General features: G+C 40.1%; 1 protein-coding gene across 2 annotated transcripts in view; it reads left to right on the forward strand.

Annotated features, from left to right (window-relative positions):
- The window catches only part of LOC134611641 (interleukin-17D-like), a 32,974-nt gene extending 13,943 nt beyond the window's left edge, over nt 1–19,031 (forward strand). For both annotated transcript variants that reach the window (XM_063455731.1, XM_063455730.1), the window contains exons 2-3: nt 15,887–16,131; nt 17,418–19,031. In XM_063455731.1, the coding sequence (XP_063311801.1) occupies nt 15,887–16,131; nt 17,418–17,643 (471 nt within the window). In that variant the 3' untranslated portion in view covers nt 17,644–19,031. The remainder of the gene's footprint in view (nt 1–15,886; nt 16,132–17,417) is intronic.
- The last annotated feature ends 1,208 nt before the right edge of the window (nt 19,032–20,239 follow it).

Consider the following 20,239-nt stretch of genomic DNA (forward strand, 5'->3'; position numbering starts at 1 on the left):
ATCTTGTAATACCTTTTTTATTGGACTAACAGAATTTTTTAATGACAAGCTTTCGGGAGAACCTCCCTTTCTCAAGTCTGAAGCATTTCTGAGCAAGACAACACATAGAATTCAAAGTTGAGTTGTGATACAGGGGTTAAAGTGACAATAAAAAATAAAAAAGGTATTTCAAGATACGAATTTTAACTATTATGACATATATATATATATATATATTCTAAATGAACATATATATCATACGCACACACATTGCTGCATTCTTGCTCCTGTAGTCACATCAAATAGAAATGGGCTGTAACATCTGTCCTCATTCCAATCAGGATAACCTGTTTGTGAAGCTGTAACAGGTATTACCCAAATAAAATATTTAAAGATAGACAGAGATTGTTTGTGTTCATTTAAACTTTTTGTTGTTGTTGTTGTTCGGGATACAGATAAGCTCAGTCATGAAAATGTATATTTTCCATTTGCTGTTTTCTCTTCAAATCATATCTTTATATTGCTTTGTTTACTTTTATTTGACTGCTGTGAAAAAAAATAACGTGTAGTCTTGTTTTTTTTTTTAAATCATCTTTTGGTTTCAAGTAAATAAACCTGTTGAATATTAATATTAATATTAAACACTAAAAATATCTCCTCCAAAGTATTCCAATGAGTATGACAGTGAATTTTATAGGGCTGCGAAATTTGTTGGCGCTATATAAATAATAATAATAATAATAATAATAATAATAATAATAATGAACCACGTTCATTTCTTTGTTAACATTTATAGACTTGCAAAATGCTATTTTTTTTATTTATTCATAGTTACACTTTAAAAAAAGAATAATATTATATATATATATATATATATATATATATATATATATATATATATATATATATATTTATATATATATATATAAAACAAAAAAATCTTGCACTCCACCAATACCAAATATATGTAATGCCCGGTGCTTGTCAGCCAAAAATACAAAAGTTACAAAAGATAGCACTCCAAGGACTTATCTAAAATATAACTTTTATTTACCTTCAATAAAAATCACACTGTCAACGTTTCAGCTTGATCCCTTCAAGCTTTCCTGATGAAAGCTTGAGGGGGATCAAGGTGAAACGTTGACAGTGTGATTTTTATTGAAGGTAAATAAAAGTTATATTTTAGATAAGTCCTTGGAGTGCTATCTTTTGTAACTTTTAATTGCAGTAAATAATGAGTTGTAACAGGGTTGACATTTACTTACCTAGTTGAAAAGGTATAATTTTTTATTTTTTTTTATTATTATTGATCTTGGTAAAAGCAAAGATAAGCAGGGATTTAATTTTCTATTGTCTGACAAGTAAATCCCTCTTTAAATAACTTGTTATTGTATCTATGCTGAATTCATGATTGTTTGTATATGTAAATCATGATGGGGTATCTCCTGACACCATAAAGCTGACACTATGATACAGTTTCGGAGATATACTCATTTTATCCTACAGGGTTATTAACTTAAAGAATTTACACCTGCAGCATTGTTTTGTCCCTGCAATGTAAAGATAAACACCCAAGTGGGCTGGGATTATATAATATATTATACAACAATTATTATACTATATATATAATACACCAATCAAATGGGATTATATTATATTAAATACATATATACACACACACGTACCAATCTGATTGGTAATTGGTGCATTCATTAGAGCAGCTGTGCCCAAAAGGTAGCTCCCCAGATGTACAACTACAACCCCCATGATGCTTTGCATGCCTTTAGAATTGCAAAGTATCATGGAGGCTGTAGTTTTAAAACATCTGTGGATATGACTTTCGGGCAGCCCTGCTTTAAAGAGTAAAGCATGCCGATTGGCAGCCTGACAGTGAAAGAAAGTGATCTTTAGATGGATGTGTATACAGGATTATTCACTAAACTGAGAATTCAAAGAGAATTTCACATTTCAGGCCAAAGTAGACAAACAATTTTTTCCCTTAGATTTGGAATTCACTTTGAATTCTCATTTTTGTTAATAACCCTGTCAGTCTGAGTGTGCGTCTTTAAACCGTGAATGGAAATATCAGTTTTATTTCCACCTTAAATAAAATTAGATTTTACCGGAATTCCACATCAGGACAGAATATGTTGGGATGATTGTGGTAGTCATTATCTAGTGCCGTGAAGGTAGGTGTTTTTTACCTCCACGGCACTAGATAATGATAATAATTTACCTCCAATACACACCTTATCCAGTAAACACTTCAATTGATTTTACTGAAGTGAGGTAAAGAACAGTCTATATAATAAAAGTTAAAACAATATTAATTTCACTTTCTGACTGAAATTCTCCAATCTGCATAAGACACCTTGTGGAATTTTTTGATGCGGTCTAAGATTTTCTGACACAAGTTTCGCAAGTCCTAGTTCAGCAATTGAAACAGCACACTACTTTCATTCCACATGTATAAATGTTTCTTTGAAATGGCTTGATGTCTGGTTTCTGTTGTATCTTTCTTTTCTCACATCCAGTCACTCTTCAAGTCCTTCCACCTTTCATCAACTTCTCACAACCAAAACTCTGAATCATTTCCCGGTAATCTGCAATACACCTTAAAATTAAATAAATAAATTTATAAATTTATAATGAACTTGTCACCTAAGACACAGCTTAGCAATTAGCTGAACATTTGAGGCATGGTTCCTACAAATATTTCTGCTTACTCCAGAGTATATAAATTAGATGTTTATCAATGCTCTACATATATACCGCCTATAAAAAAGTCATATAAACGTGTCTCTTCAGTTCCTAAAGTCTACAAATTTTTAATCGTTGACTTGAAATCTTTTCATTGGAGCTTTAAAACATTCCACATGTTGTATCAGCCTTTTTGTTTTTAACAACCTCAGCAGTTTAGGTTATCATTATTATAGTACTTTTTGTGTGCATAAACACATGAACACTATAACGCAATAAATATTGGGCTTAATTATTAAATCAGCTTAGCAAAAATCTTAGGTTTCCCCAACATAGAACCCAGCCAGACAACTCTGCCCATCAGATGACTTGTGTCTCTTCAAACTTTTTTCCGTATGATTGCTGTCTCTCCGACACACTTTTTGGCAAACTCTAAGTGGAATGTTGTTTCCATTGGACTGATGCTCAGTTTTGGTGGATTACATTATCTGGACAGAGTTGTAATTGTGTCATATTCTTTCCAGTTTAATTGTGGATTTAATATTCTAGATCTAGGGTAGACAACCTTCAGCACTCAGTTGTTGTGGACTACATCTCATATAATACCAAACATGCCTACCCCGTGTCTAGATAAGTGGTCCCCAACCCTGTCCTCATGGACGACAGTCCAGGTTTTGTCAGTATCTCCATTTGAATAAAAAAGGGAAATACATAAATCCTGAACTGTTGGTGGTCCATGAGGACTGGGCTGGAGACCACTGTTCTCGATGAGGTCAAAAGTTAGAGACTTTCTATAAAACTTGTTTTGGACTTGTTTTGCTTGAACATCTTGGTTTTCATATTACTGTTGGCCTAAATATGTTTTCTAACAATCTCCAGGGCCGTCCAGACACAGGTGTATTTATTCTAAAATCACGTGGACTTTTCATTGCTCTTAAGTAATGTGTCTTCAGAAGGCAATTGGAGAATGCATAAAGATATTTTATTTCAAACATTAATTTTTTATTGAAACTTTAACAAGATGTACAAAAGATAGACTGTGAAACTGTGCCATTATATGAGAAATTAAAATTGCAGATCAGTTTCTCTCATGGACAGTATTATAAAACTTGCCTTAGGGTAAGAATGAGACATTTGCAATTGTTAGAAAATAAGGGTTGAAAATGTGCATTTCAAATATGTATTTTGTTATGTCAGCATCTATGCTCGATATCATGGCCTTTTCCATAAACAAAGTGCAATAATTAAAGTCCTAAAAATATTCTGCCAGTATTTTCTTCACTCAGTACTCTCACCTGTAGTAAATCTAGGAGATTTTTACAGGGTTAATAACAAATGTGAGAATTGTTAGGAATTGGTCAAAGTATGGGAGCATACTTGACTTGGAGAATTTGTCCAGTTTGGCAACGTTGGCCTTAAATTTCAAAATCCCTTTAAATTAACTTTGAATTTGTGACAGTTCTCAGTAAAGTGACTGAAGAAGAGTTAGAAAACTGAAGAAGAGTTTTTTTGTGTGCGTCTGGTGATGTTAAATTTGGCCCCTTCAGGTGTAAAACTGACAGCATGTAGGTCAAATGCTCGTATATCCGAAATGCTACGAAAGGAGACTAGGCATAGAAGTACTGCTAGTTTGGCTGAAAGTTGTCGAAGTGTCAGACCTTCGTTGGGGGGCCTGGATTCCAAGAATTCGAAGATTTGGGTGACATCCCAAAGGGATGGCTGGGGTGGTCTAGATGGCTGGGGTGGTCTAGCCAGTCGAATTTCTCTCAAGAGTCTACAGACAGAGAGGTGTTTACCTATGGAAGCATTATCAATAGAGTTGTGAGCCGCTGAAATAGCGGATCGAAACACATTGATCGATCTGTAGGATTTGCCTTGATCAAATAAGGTGGATAAGAAATTCAGAATGGCCGTGAGAGATGCTGAAAAGGAATCGATATCCCTTTTCCAAACACCAGCTGACCCATGTCTGCCAAGCAGAAAGGTAGGCGCGTCTACTGCCTGGTGCCCAGGAATCCCATAGGAGTGTCTGAGCTGTTGTCGGAAGTCCTGACACATTCCAGGATCCCCTGAAACAGTCCAGGCAACTAGTTGGAGTCTCTCCTGAAGAGCGAGAGGATGACAGTCCCCTACTGGATTCCTGAGGATGTCGTGGCACTGGGGCAGTAGAATTGGATAATTCACGGAGTTGGAAACCAGGTCTGGGCCCTCCATAATGGAGTTACAATTAATATTTTCACTCCCAGAGTTTTGATCCGGTAGATGGTGCGTTGTATCATGGAGAAAGGCAGGAGCGTGTATGCTCCCGTCTTTGGCCACGGGTGTAAAAAGGCGTCTACTGCCCAGGATTGGGGGTCTGGAAGCCAGCTGAAGAAGGCCTCTGTCTGGCGGTTCAGCCGAGACGCGAAAAGGTCTAGCGAGAGGGGTTCGCGAAGACCCTGAATCTGGTAAAACGAAGTGTAGTCTCGTTATTGGGGGAATTGGATTGTATGCTGACTGCCAGGAGTGTAAACCTTTCATATGATTTTACCTGTTCGGCTGTTTCCAGGATTCGTGTAGTTTGCAGTTTGGGAGATTGGTGCTTACTGTAGCTGCCTCTGCATCTGGAAAGGGGAATATCGCCTAAACGGTTTTTAACCTCGTGTGCAAAACCGTCTGTTACAGGGACCATAGTCCCCCGGTGGACCTTTCTGAGCACGTGGCGCCCCAACCTAGGAGGCTGGCATCGGATTCCAGGACAAAGTCTGGTTGGAATCCGAATATGGCTTTGCCATTCCAAGCTTCCATGTTGTGGAGCCACCAGTGGAGTTCTATGCGAACTTCGTCTGTGAGGGAGATCAACTGATCGTATGAAGTGGACCGGTGTAGGTAGTATGTTTTGAGCCGCTGCATGGCTCGATAGTGTAATGGTCCTGGGTAAATAGCCTGGATGGAGGCTGCCAGATCGCCAGATCGCGTAAGCGAATGTTTTGGGATGAGAGTAATTTGCAGATGTCTCTCTTTCTCGGCTTTATTTTCATGGAAGGCAATTCTAAGTGTGCTTCTATCGAATCTATTAAAAAACCCAAGGAATTGAACCATCTGTGAGGGTTCCAAGGCCGATTTCTGGAAGTTTATGACAAACCCTAGGTTTTGTAGCAACGCGGTTGTCATGTCTGTATGTAGGCAGAGCAGAGTTGGATTCTGAGCCATGACCAGAATGTCGTCTAGATAGATAATGGATCGTATCCTGCGATCGGAGTAGCGCCATCACTGGTTTTATCAGTTTAGTGAAACACCATGGCGCCGAGCAAAGGCCGAAAGGCAGACAAATGAACTGCCAAATCTCCCCTTGCCAGATGAACTGAAGAAAGGCTTGATGGTTGAAGTTACAGGGACTGTGAGATAAGCATCCTTAAGATCGAATCTCGAAAACCAGTTTCCCACGCAGAGGAGGTCCCTTAGAAGATGGATGCCTTCCATCTTGAAGTGTCGGTAACTGACCTGTCGGTTCAGGTCTTTTAAATTGATAATAGGGCGAAGATCTCCTGTCTTCTTGTGAACCAGGAAGATGTTGCTGATGAATGTGTGTGGGAAAGGCGATCTTTCGATCGCTCCTTTGTCCATGAGTTTGTGTAATTCTACTTGTACTGTGAGGTCGTCTGTTGTGGACATTCTCAGAGGTGTGGGTGGTGTATCCTGAAAAGGAGTGGAAAGCAAGTCTATTTTGTAACCCCTGACAGTGTTTAGGATCCATAGATCTTGTGAAAGCAATTCCCATTGCTGAAAAAAATGGGTTAGTCGGCTTGCTATAGGAATATTGAGAGAAAAAGGGGTTATTACCTGGAGCAATGCGTCCACGTAGGGAGGCAGATCCACGCCGTCGTATGAATCCCCTGTTAGTAAACAACTGCCGATGGTAAGGGGGAGTAGTTCCTGAGCTCCAATAGTTGTCCGTGGGATGAGGCCTGTAGCCTGTGAAGGCTGCTCTCCTGGTCGTTCGTCCTCTGTAACACCCAGCTCTCCCGGAGAAACGCTGTGACTGTGAGCAAAATACTCTGCGTAGGGAGGATTGGGCTTTGGTCAAGGTAGTAAAGACCGATACATGTTTTGATAGGTCTGTTATAAAAGAGTCTCCAAAAAGTAAGCCATTGGCTTCTGGTCCCAATTCTCGGGATCCTAGGTCTGCTAAAATAAAAATTTGCACAATGGGGCCAGCTATATCCATGAGTTTATCTTGGGTAGATTTTAGGCCTTGTTCAATGCCCTTACGAGGGTCTTTGCCTGTTCTATTGAGGAAGGTTACTAACATGGGGTCGAATTCGAGAGCCACTTTGTTAGGTATGGTAGGCCGAGGGCATTCGGCTCTGAGTTTGGCACATACTTCTTTTACAAGTGGCTTTTGTAGCCACATTCTGCAAAATTTGGCTATGTGGGCAGGTGGGGCCACTCCGGCCGAACGAGGGTGTTTAATGACCCTAGGATCGAAAAAGGGAGCGCCCGACGTATCCAGAAGGATGTCTGATTTGGGTTCTTTGGTTTTTGGAGGATTTCGATCTGAATTTGTATCTAGGTAGGTCTCTTTAACAAATTCTGATGGGGGATCTGGTAGCGCATTCGCTGTGGACGAGATAATAGTCATCAGTCATAGAGGTAGAACCCTCTAAAGGGTCTGAGGTGGCCTGGGCTGGACGGGTGGATGAGCGTTTAAGGGACTTGGCGGAAGCCTTGCCTTTTCCTGCTGATGCACTATTCCCTTTCCAGGGACGTTTACGTGATACCTCCTCCTGATACGAAGGCTGAGAGTCCTCGGAGTCAGAGGGGAGGCGTATGGTGGGGTTAACTTCAGTACAAGATTTAGTGTGAAAAGCTGCTAAAGCTTTAGGGATGGATTCCATAATAGTGAAAATGAGCCAGGTGCGCAGTTCTTGCGTGATTGCAGGCTCAGCTTGGTCAGACATGTTTGGACTCTTAATCATTTCAAAGGCTAGTTCACCCTTAAACAGAAGTATTAAATGGGTAAGACACTATAGTGTTAATTGAAATTGGGGGTCACCCACAAATAGACTCAAATTGAAAAGTGCAGTAGGATCTTAAGTGGTTAATACACTTATTATTAAATGATGGTGGGGGTCACCCACAAATATACACAGACAATTGAATGCAACAGTGGGGGTCACCCGCAAAAAGCCCTCCTTTATTGTTAAACACAGTCAAAGCAAAAGTATTTTTTTGAAAGAAGTCTGAAAGGAAAAATAAGGGCAAAGTGAAACACAGGGTCCTAATTAGAGAATACACAAAGACATTTGTTCAGGGACTCAGTAGGTACTTACCGATCCGGTGAGCATCTGGGATAATTCCGACCGTTATCTAGCCGACTACAGTGTGGAACGAGCGGAAGAAAGCCGTCGGAAAAAAATGGCCGCGGTCTCTTCTGAGGAGAGAGCCGGGGCCAGATATAATTAATAATCCAAGTGAACCTCCGTGGGGAACGGAGGTCGCCAGATATTTAAAGTGGAAGTTAGTCATGAAAAGTATTAATGTGGATGATGTGAATATTATTGTGGTAATAGTGACTAGTAATGATGTAAAAAGGACCTGTGTAAACAAGTGTGTATCATATAAAAGAATAAACAAATATATAATTAGCCTAAAACAAAAGGCAATATAATTGGAGTAGACTCGCCTGGGAGGCAAGCAGCAAAGAAAGAGGAAGTGGGAGGAGCTTGAGGACACTATATTCTATGCTTGTACACTCTGATTAGTTAAATCTTGTACATCATTAACTCAACCTCCCAGCAGCAAAGAAATAGTTAAGAAAGATAAGCAAATATGAAGCTTCATGTCTTGCCATAAAATTACATGTTAATCTGTCAGGTTAAAAATGTTTTTTTAAATGTTTTTTTTATGTACAGTACTTGCCTTGTATTATTTTTGCTGATGCTTCAATAATTCAGGCCTTGGTACTCTTGTCATCATAAATATCTCCTGGTTAATGTATTAAATGTTTCCATGTTTCTTATTAAACTCCCCATATCCCACCCATATACCCCCCCTACCCCCACCCTATTTTTTAAATCCTTTTGTGAAGTTCCTATCTATCAATCTTCTTTCCCTGCTTACTTTTGGAGAGAGAGAGAGCACATCTTGCATCCATTATATTACAATTAATTTTTGTATTCTGTTTATCTGCCCATTTTGGGGAGTTCTATACGTTCATCCCATCTCCTCCTTTCCTCTTCCCTGTTACCGCTCCTCTCTGGAACTGAATATCAGTTATACCCAACTTCATTATTACATACTAAGGTCAGGAGAGGAGAAATACGATATTACTTCCAGCTCCAGTTTTGTAGTTATTTAACCCCCCAAAATTAAAAATAAATAAAGATTTAGGGGGAAGAGGGGTCACTTTTTAACTCTATGGATTTGTATTTGTTTGGTTGACGTTTCCATTTTGCTTATCCATGTATCTCAGTCTTCTATTTGAGTATATCTATTTTCTAAGTTCACCAGGATACCCCTTCCCATTTTTGCCTGCCATATGACTTGTTTAATTAGTTCTTGGGTGCATGGGATTGTCAATTTTTTTCGGTTTCGTGCTAAAAGTAATTTAGCGGCCGTAATAATATGTAGTTTTAACATTAGTTTCTTTTTTGTCATTTTTGGCCAGTGCAGGTTTAACAGGACCACTTCAGGCTTAAATGCTAATTTCGTTTCTGTTATATCACATTGATTATATCTTTGCAGAATGTGTTTATGGGTGCACAATGCCACCGTGTATGAATCAGATTGCCTTCATTAACATTACATTTCCAGGAAGATTTACTTTAGATGTTAGGTACCCTCTGTTTGAGAGTTTGAATTGCGTTTCAGTAAGATTTAAGCAATGTATATGTTTATATATATTTGATTAAGGAACCTATCCACTCTTCTTCTGCTAAATGTACTTGCAATTATTTTTCACATTTATTAATCAATTCTATCGGTTTGTCGTGTCTCCATCTGTAACGGAGCTCCGTGTACTCCGACCGAGTACCCTCCGTTGATGGATGCTCCTAGCGCTCTCAAAGGACTCCAAGCACTGCAGACGACACCACAACCACCGAAGGCTCCACAACCGCCGTAGCTTAACTGGAGCAGCGCCGTCTTCCTTCCACCCTGGATCGGCTTCTGTCCTCCAGGACCGTGTGGGGAAGACCTCTCCTCCAGGAGAGCGTAACAGGAACAAGCTCTTAAAAGAGCTAAGTGATTAAGCTCAGGGGAATATGCAGAGCATAGCAATCCCCAGTGTGATACAGCAATTCCCTCCAATAACGAGACGAGGCTACGTTTTGAAGGGTCAAGAAGAGGTCTGAAGTGCTGGCACACCCAGCCTGCTTTTTATTACCAAAAGTACACACAGGACACACCCAGGGGGAGGCATAAAATAACCAATAACAGAATAGTACAGCCCACAGGTTCCCTCCCCTCTGCTGGGGAGATAATTGAGTTTCCTACTATATCTACTCAATTATCTCCAAGCTAAAACTTGCACATTTTTATAAATTTTTATGCACTTTCATAACTTTCCCATTTTACATGGTACATTAATAAAACTTACATTTTTATGCACAACATAAATTGTGGGACAACATATCCAAAATTCGTGAGAATCCGTCCAGTGGTTCTCGAAATATTAAAAAGTCTCTTTGGACCGACCGCATGCCTGTTTGCATGCCCAAAAACAGTTCCACAGATTCAGGCTGGGTGGTCGGTCTATTTCTGTCCTGAAAAACGGTTAAGTTCCATCCGAAATCGGTGTTCGGATATTCGAACGCACTTCGGCTTTTGCCGAAGTGTCGAAGTCAAATGCGGTTAACACTTCCGCGGTGATCGCTAGTCGAGTGGCGATCTATTTCCCCTGAAAAGATGATAAAGTCCCATTCGAACGAGTGTTCGAACGTTCGAACGGGACTTAGTCTCCAGCCGGGGTGTCGAATGGATAAGGGAAAGTGCAGTTCACCGCTGACCGCGTTCGGTTGCCTTAAGATGGCCGCCGCCACGTGTTCGGCTGTAATGGCGGCCACTTCGACGGCTTCGATAGTTCGACGGTTTTGGTACTTCGATGGCTTCGGCACTTCGACTGTATTCGAAGTGCCAGTTAAAATGTTGAAACACTGCTCCCAAGTATTAAAAGGGCCAGGAGCAGTATACACAAATCCATTATGCCCAAATGTACGTTTTCCAGGCCAATACAGTCCAGGGCCATAGTCACAGGGGAGGAGGCAGGCAAGCAGGCCTCTCCAGGACAAAGTGGCGAAGGGCACTTCGTCACACCATCTGTATATAACTTTGGTGCATTTTGCCAACAATTTTTTTTTTTTTAATTCAAGGTTTTTATTGTTTTCAAGTTGTAAGAAGGGGATATAGGGATACAGAAAAGAAGGGTTGGGGGGGGGGTGGAGGGGAGAGCGGTAACAGGGTCTTACGACCAGTCTTCCATATAATCCTTGTTATTACAGACAAAGTACCATTCCTTGACATGGGATCACATGACAGTCAAATTGTACATTATGAACAGTATACAGAACAAGGTTGAGCTTATAGCTGTCTTTTTTTACGGTGTGTGTACCGAGGGGTACTGCTTTCCTGGTCTCGTTTTTATAGAGATTCTTTACCTTGGTTTTTACATATAATTCGGGGTAGGGTACAGAAAGGGGAACTTGGGTTTAAGTATGGGTTCACAGAGTTAACAATTTTTTTTAATTCTTCCGCCAGGTTAAAATTAGTGTAGGACAGCCTTGTATTGGGGTACTGTGAAGTAGTGGTGGGCTTAACACAATATGGCAATATGGTGGAACTGAAATTCAATATTTGGTTGTTGAGATAAGTGATTTGTAATCAGACTTGTACAATTTAAAACTGTATTATTTTTTGTGTGTGAACTGTTTAACCCCTTAAGGACCAAACTTCTGGAATAAAAGGGAATCATGACGTGTCACACATGTCATGTGTCCTTAAGGGGTTAATCTGTATTTTGTATAGATTTTGGTCTTTACGACAGCACCACTTCTTAGATATGCATGTTACGGGTATGCACCTAATTCCCTTTTTTCTGTGCAACAAAATGCCGGTCAGCATATACTCAGAGACATTTCTGATTCCAACAGGCTAATCCAGGAAATATTGTTGGACTTTCATATACTATTATGTTAGTCTATGGAAAACTTATCTGCATAAATTAACCTTTCTGGAAAATAAAATCGCTATTCCAGGAAACAGACAGTGAAAAAGTAAACAGACATTACACAACCCCAGGGCTGCTACACCTCTCATCATATCATGTTCTACCTTACGCGGTTTCATTTTTATTTTATTTTATGTTTCGTTTTTTTTGGTACTTGGAGCTTCCAAGCTGATGTTTTTATGTGTGTATGTAGTCTCACAGACAGAATCATAAGCCAGTAGAACGCATATGTGCTTTTTATCACATGTTATTCTCAGTTGCTAATGCAACACTCTGGCAGTTTTCACCTGTTGGCTGCAATGCTCAAGGGTCTTTACATTTTTATGTGAGGGTTTGAATATATATTAATTATTGGCATTTATGTAGCGCTAACATATTCCACAGCGCTTTAAAATAGTATAAGAGGGGGAAATTTAACAATAAATGAGACAAGTACAACATGTTACAGGAACAGTAGGTTGAAGAGGACCCTGCTCAGATGAGCTTACAGTCTAGAAGAGGTGGGGTATAAAACACATTATGACTGGGGGCGGGGCCGGGCCAGCATGGCGGACGGTGGCAACTTGCAGGAGCTCCCAAGCACACTACCTGCCCAAGCGACAAATCGAAACTCCTGCAGCTCACTACTGGACCCCAAAAGGGACTTACCTAACACAGACGACGGCTGGAGTGTTCCGGTCCGAAAAACCAGGATGCCGGCTGCCAAAAGCCTTGCCGAGCGGTTTCGGCCTGGCGGGGGCTACGGGCGGGAGAGGCAAATGAGACAAGTACAACATGTTACAGGAACAGTAGGTTGAAGAGGACCCTGCTCAGACGAGCTTACAGTCTAGAAGAGGTGGGGTATAAAACACATTAGGACGGGGGCGGGGCCGGACCAGCATGGCGGACGGTGGCAACTTGCAGGAACTCCCAAGCACATTACCTGCCCAAGCGACAAATCGAAACTCCTGCTGCTTACTACTGGACCCCAAAAGGGACTTACCTAACACAGACGACGTCTGGAGTGTTCCGGTCCGAAAAACAGGGATGCCGGCCGCCAAAAGCCTTGCCAAGTGGTTTCGGCCTGGCGGGGGCTACGGGGGAGAGGTGGCTGATCTCCGTCCCAGATCTCCTCACCCAGCAGGACCACACAGAGCTCCGCTTCCCCCCCTCTGGACCGGGGGGATATCCCGGTCCGTATTCCACTGCCTACAGAGCGGATGGCTCCCAGCGGAAGACACAGTGGAACCACGGAATATATTAAGATTCACAAAATACTGGATTCACATACCTGCCACGGCAAAACAAAGAGACTAACCACTCAAAGCAGGCCAGTGTCCCAGGGGTGCCTAGAGGCTAAGCTTGGAGCTATCTTGGAAGCCTTCTGGGCGAAAATGGCGGCAAAAGCGAATGGTCACCAACGGGACCCCCCAGCAAAAGTCCAGAGGCGGACAGCCCAAAATGGCCACGGATCGCATAGTGGATTCCACGGGGTCCAGCACCCGCCATTAGCGGCAACCGCCTCTCTGGGCCGGGAGCCACCAAGAGATCGGCTCGCTGGAAGCAACCAGGCAAACGGAACATACCACCCACACCTACAAGCCGCCATCTGGGGAGACCAGCGCTGTCGGAGGGGAGGCTTACACAGTGGCGCTCAAGCAAACTACGGGACACAGTAAAATGCAGACCAAAACAGAGGAAGGTACAACAACGACCAAAATTGGACCTCCTGTGACCACTCAGTCTCACTGGCCCCCACATGTGCTCAAGACCCTGAGGGACTGCCCAACAGATCACCAACGTTTCCCGGTGTCAGGAGTGGGCTGAACTTGAACTGGACATACCCTTCCGTGCCTAAGTTACCAGACCCGCTATACACTAATAGCAGCCACCTTACCTGATTGTGCAAACTGTTACGTGCTTTAACCCATGGTTTACCCTGTTCTTATACATGTTCAGATGTCCTAGCTAGTAACCTCTATTTTACACTTTCTATCCCTCTGTAAAGTGTTTATCCATGTATAACCATTTAGGCAAGCAACAATACTGAAGATATACCTCGTTAGTTAAACATCTTATGCCAGCATAAGTACCAATCGATAGGAGCTAGACTTGACTGATTAGCTTGTATATGACCTATTTAAAAAAAGGCTGCTTAAAATATAAAAATTTGCCTGTTATCCATATGTCCCGCATGTTAAGTGAGGAAAAGCCTGAGGACTGCTTCTGGGGCACCTCAGACATGCTTGTATCACTTGCTATGCACTGCAAAAAAAAACACGGGATAGCAATCAAACAAGGTGGGAGTGAAGCCGAACTGGAGGAGAGAGTAGAGTCCTACCCTTTAGGAGAGAGCAAAGGTCATGTATGTGAGGTAGAGGTTACTCTTGGAGGCCATAAGCTATCCTGAAGAGATGGGTTTTGAGCACGTTCTAAATGATTGAAGACTAGGGGAGAGTCTGATGGTGGTAGGCAGGCTGTTCCAACAGAAAGGAGCTGCCTACGAGAAGTCTTGCAAGTGCGAGTTAGCAGTAAGGGTGGAAGAGAAGGGTCATACCTATGAATCAGTGAAGAGATATTACAGGGGCTAGATTTGTTCAGTGCTTTGTAGGTATGGATTAGTATTTTGAATTGACTCAAGGAAGGAAGTCAATGTAAAGACTGACAGAGGGGTGAGGTGTGAAAGGAGCGACTAGAGAGGAAATTCATTAGAGACTGTAGGACGTCAGTATGGCTTCTGGGAAGGCCAAGTCATAATTTGAATCTGAATACATATCTCTAGGTCTTTGAAGTGTAACCTTGATACATTTTAGTTATGGCAAAAAGTACCAAATGGCAAAATTAAGTGAACAGGTGCCAAAGACACTAAAATATTATTTATTGCTAGATGGGTAGGGCATCGTTTTTGGGTTATGTTCTGTATGATGACTAAGGTCCTTGTTTTGCTCCTTTAGGCATTAACCCTTTAACCCTGAAGCTTGAAAGTGAAGTCAAGTTTGTCGTAGTCTGTATAGAATAGTACATGCATTTTGACATACAGTTATGTCAGTTTTTTTTTGTTTTTTTTTAAGGTTTTTATTTCAACAAGTGCATGTTTACAGAGAAGATGCAGGCAGTGATAGTTGAATACAGTGGTAGAGTACCAACAACATATCTACATATACACTGTCATGTGAATCATCAGATATACGGCAGAAACTGAGAGGCCACCAACCCTAAATATGGGGTCTGTTTTGCAGGTGTTACTTGTGGAAGAGGTGTTGGGCCCTCTGGGCTATGTTCCTTTGTTTGCGGATTGCTAAGGCCAAGGTCTAAAAGCATGATTCGTTTTTGTAGGAAAAGTGGTGAGAACCACCGATGCCATTGAGATACAATTCGATGAGTGTAGGGGTGTGTCCCATCATGTAATTGGTTGGGGTCTAGGTTCCGTCTGCCATATAGTCGTAGTTCCCTGTAGTATCGTAAAACACATGCAGACTGGTGAATAAGGGAAGTAGTAACAAAGAGGGGGGTGAGGAGTAAAAAGGGGAGTACTAAGGCTGCCACATATCAAGTTGGGTATACGTAATGGAAGTGATCAAGACTCCAGTGTGCGTTACCATGGGATCCTATGTCAGGGCCGAGGGTGAGTGAAAGATGATTTTTAGTCACTCTGGACCTGTTGCAAGGGGGAGTTGAATTGTAGTTACAAGTTTTTTATTATTATATTTCATTTATAATCCTTAGAAAATATGAGTTAGTGTCCTTCTCTGGCTGGGAAAACAGAGGTTTTCCCTAAGCGTCAACAGGTGGGGTAGGTACTCAGGGCTTATATTAAAAATATGTGTCATTGCAAGCAGATCTTGACAGAATTGAATGGTTCTCCAGTAGAGGTAATTAAATTACCGCATTCAGGTATTTTCAAGGGACCTGTCAGGCAATTAATGTGAAAGTGTTTTTGTTGTTTTTTTTTTTTTTTTATGTCTGCTACGTCTTTGTTAAGCAGCTTAATGTATTTTTTTTTCTCTCCTTTGGTTTTTATAGATGAAGTTCCTTTTATTGATCGTTGTCATGATACCATGGGCTCAGAGCCATGGAACACATACCAGATGTAAACAACCTTCACATGAACATTTAAAACAGAGACTTATCCGATTGGCTCCAGATGCTCTCCTCTATCTTAACAAACAGGACATTACTCCAGACCTTGAGTTAAAGAATTGCCCCAAGAATGTTAATCAGACATCAGATCTGATCCAAGACAGGAGCATCTCTCCATGGTCCTATAGGTGAGTAAATACGTGTGCAGATATTTGTAGGTTAGTTTGAAAATATTGCTCCTGCCTACAGCACTGAGATTAAAGGGACACAATAATCAAAAACAAATTTAACTTAATGAAGCAGTTTTTGTGTATAGATCATGCCCCTGCCATTTAGGAGTTAAATCACTTTGTTTATGCACCTTATTCACACCTCCCTGCTTGTGACTTGCACAGCCTTTCTATTCACTTCCTGTAAAGTGAAATCTAATGTTTAAACTTCCTTCATTACATGCTTGCTAGACCCTGCAGGAGCCTCCCGTGTATGATTAAAGTTAAATTTACAGCACAATCTTCTAAAGTAAGTTAATGTCTGGTTGAAAATTGAACCATTTGCTTTTACATGCAGGCTGTGTGAGTCACAGCCAGGGGAGGTGTGGCAAGGGCTGCATAAATAGAAACAAAAGTGACTGAACTCATAAATGGTTCAGTCACTTCAGTTCAGAATTGAGCGGTGAGACTTTAAAAACACCTAAACTGCTTCATTAAGATGACATTTTTATGGTGACTATAGTGTCCCTTAAAACACAAGTATACACTGTTTGGGTCCTTAGGATACACAAATTACCAAAGCCTGCCTGCTTCAGTTCCCCATTAAAAAATACAATATGAATAGAGATCCTTAATTATCTACCAAAATTGTGACAAATAAATAGGTAAATGGGGTTACAGAGTTAAACACCACAATCATCAAACAGTCTCTTTATTCTACCACCTTGTGTACAGGGAGGGTATTACAATTGGGTAGTGGTTTAGTGAAGAGACGCTATCCAATCATTGTCATCCTGCTCCTGAACAGTTTTCCGATGACATCACTAATGACATCAAGAGTCACATATCATGGCTGTCCATCCATTGCAGCCGCAACCCTGAAAGGTTTAAGTTAAATCTAGGCAAGGAATTGTGAGGACTACTTACTATGAATATGTAGTGGTTATGGTGCTTAGACTCTCCTTTGAATTTCATGTTTGCACTCCCACAAATGGAGATAAGTCCATTCCATGGTCTGAGTGAACAGACCTGCTTCATTTGGAATGTTGCAATTGACATTTTCATTTGAACAACGAGGCTCACATTAAAACATATCAAATTATTGGAATTTAGTCATAGATTTTAGACATGATACATTCTGGTAATATATGTACCATTCTGTATTCTTTTTTTTCCTTTTCCTTACTTATCTGTCCATAAATACATTTTAGTAATGAAGATGTTGTAATGGTATGAAGGAAACTATTTAACGTTTGCCTTTCTAGGATCAACGAAGACTTAAACCGATACCCGCATAAAATACTGGAGGCCTATTGTCTTTGCAAAGGATGCATTTCCTCATTCAACAAACCGGCAACCTCTATGGTCAGCGAACCATTTAATAAAGAAATCCCTGTTCTCATCAAAACCTCAAAATGCAAGAAAGAAAAAGCAATCTACAAGCTCCGATACATAAAAATTGCCCAGTTTTGCATCTGTCGATTCCACTGAAGGAAATATTGGAAAAAGAAATGTCTCGATCTTGGATTTCTTCCTAGCAATATTCAAAGTTGATGGCTTTGGGTTTATGGTCTGACCTATCTCGCAACTTCCTCTTGTAGCGTAATCCTTTAGTCACTAAGTCATTAAGGATGTGATCTTGTAAATATATCCTTCACAAAAAAAAAATAGCTTTTTTGATGACAGGGCCAAAAATGTATGTTCTGCGTTATGGCATAAGTGACTGGAGGCCATTGTGTTATTGTCTTAAGTGTTTCGACATTCCTAGTCAAATACTGGAGAGGGTGGTGCAACCATCAAGTGGGAACATTATTTCCTGCTAGCAAAGTCAATAAAACTTTGTAACAATCACTGCTCGGACTTCATGTCCAGTTACTGCTTGCAGCATGTGGTGAGTGAGTGCTACTTTCGTGAAAATGAGGGCGCCATTTTGATTACCTGAAGATACTGTTTCCTGTGGTGCCATTTTTTTTTTTTTGGTTTGTTTTTTTTGGTAACAAACACTGTTGAATAAATAAGGGGAAAAATTGCAGTAAGTCCAGTATCTCCATGATGCTTAGCACTTCTTTTGTTTACTGGGGCAAGAAAATACGGGAATCTTCAGGTGAAAGACATTTATACTCTTGTAGATATTAAGCATGTCTATTCTTTTGTAAATAAAGCGTTGTGATAAGAATTGATAAACAGCCAGTTTTTTTGTTTCTACTGGCAGGCCAGTAAAGAAAATTAACAATTTTTTTTTTTTTTTTTTTAAATCATAGAGGGCCAATCATCAAACAGAAGCAGTAGCACAGCTCTTTTTGTTTGTAGAGATGGTTAAACCTTACCTTTAGACCTACCTGATCTATTGTACATAGTTGAGCTATAGACCTCATATTTAGTATTGTGTAACATAGCATTATACGTTTTTGTAATACATATATATATACAAAGAAATTATTAAAAATGTGCTACAATTTTGATATACTTCCTGATAACCTTTACGTGTTGCACTGTGTGGTGTTTCAGTATCTCTATGATAAACAATAAAACATATTACTTATTTCTGAGACTCACAAATGTATATTTGCTACATAAACCGTGGACTATTTTTCTACTTTCTCTAAAAAATATGAACTAAATCTATATTCTCAGATATATAAATATATGACTGATGTTTTGCAAATAGCACTTGGTTTAATTTTTTATGGGTGTGACATTTAAATAATTAGAGCACTAAACATTGTGACTTTAACAAGGTGTTGATCGTATTCTAAGATACAGTAATTACAGAGCTTTTGTTTTTTGATACAAAGGGTGGTGTTTCATAGAAGCTTTGGATGTGTTTTTAGATACTGCATTTTTTTTTTTTTTGACAGATCAACCTATTAAAAGGACATTTTTTTTGCTTAACCCTGGATTCTGTCTTCATTTTGGTTGTGTGTTTGTGCTTAGGATGGGTTGGTGGTATCATCACGATGATCCAAGCATAATAGTCCACACGGCAGATTGACATGCCAAAATGGATAGTGATGTCATAGTTTTACATAATTATCTTCTTATTTGAGTCATACTTCTATTGAACAGTTTTTGTGGTGTGACCTAGTGACATCAAACGTTTAATTATGTGCCCTTTTCAAAGAAGTCATAAAACATTGAGTTGCACTCTATGACCCCCTGTAAGTAGGTCTCTGAATACCAAATATAATTTCCCAAAATATATCAGTGCAGAAACTTTTATTCAATTACCAAATTTAGAAAGATAATGCTATTTCTTAGCAGCCATGGATTAGGATGTTTCTGCTCTTCAAGGTTTGTCACCAGATTCACATGTTATCAGTGGTCTGAAAATCGAAAACCATTCATTTGAGTCCCAGTGGACGTAAGGCAACACATTTAGTTACATAGTTAGATAGTTGCATAAGCTGATAAGAGACATGTCTCCATCAAGTCCAGCCTTCCTCACTTCTCCTTTTTTGCGTTTGATCCAAAAGAAGGGACAAAAAAGTTTGAAGCACTTCCAATTTTGCAACAAACTAGGGGGGAAAAAATCCCTCTTGACCCCAGAATGGCAGTCAGATTTATCCTTGGATCAAGAAGCTATTACCCTACAGTTGAAAAATAGTTAATTGATTACCTGCTCTGGAAAGAAATCAGGAGTATTACTTAGACTGATTGGGTAAGTAGTGTGTGCAAATATACCCAGAGTACAAGAACGCTACATATATGTGATGGTTCTTAAGTAAATCTAAAAACACTGAAATCTTTTGAATATTTATCGATGCCAAAAAGTCTTAAACGGCAATTATGCTGGAAGAATAAATTTTATTCTGAAAACTAACGATATTGTGTCAACTCCGAGTAACCAATACAGGTAATACGATATTTCGATATACTCTACCACATGAACCTTGAAAGTACGTCACTTAATAATTTCAAGTAAACATGTTTTTTTGCATCTTTGTAAGAATGTTTTAAGTAACTAGCCAATGCTAGTATTCTTTGACACTCAATGAGTGTCAAAAGCCTTAAATCAATTTCCAAACCTTCAACATAAATGTTAAAACTATTATTAATTGCTTCCAAACACATAGCTCACTCATGTTCT

This window comes from Pelobates fuscus, chromosome 5, assembly GCF_036172605.1.
Source record: "Pelobates fuscus isolate aPelFus1 chromosome 5, aPelFus1.pri, whole genome shotgun sequence".
NCBI lineage: Eukaryota > Metazoa > Chordata > Amphibia > Anura > Pelobatidae > Pelobates > Pelobates fuscus.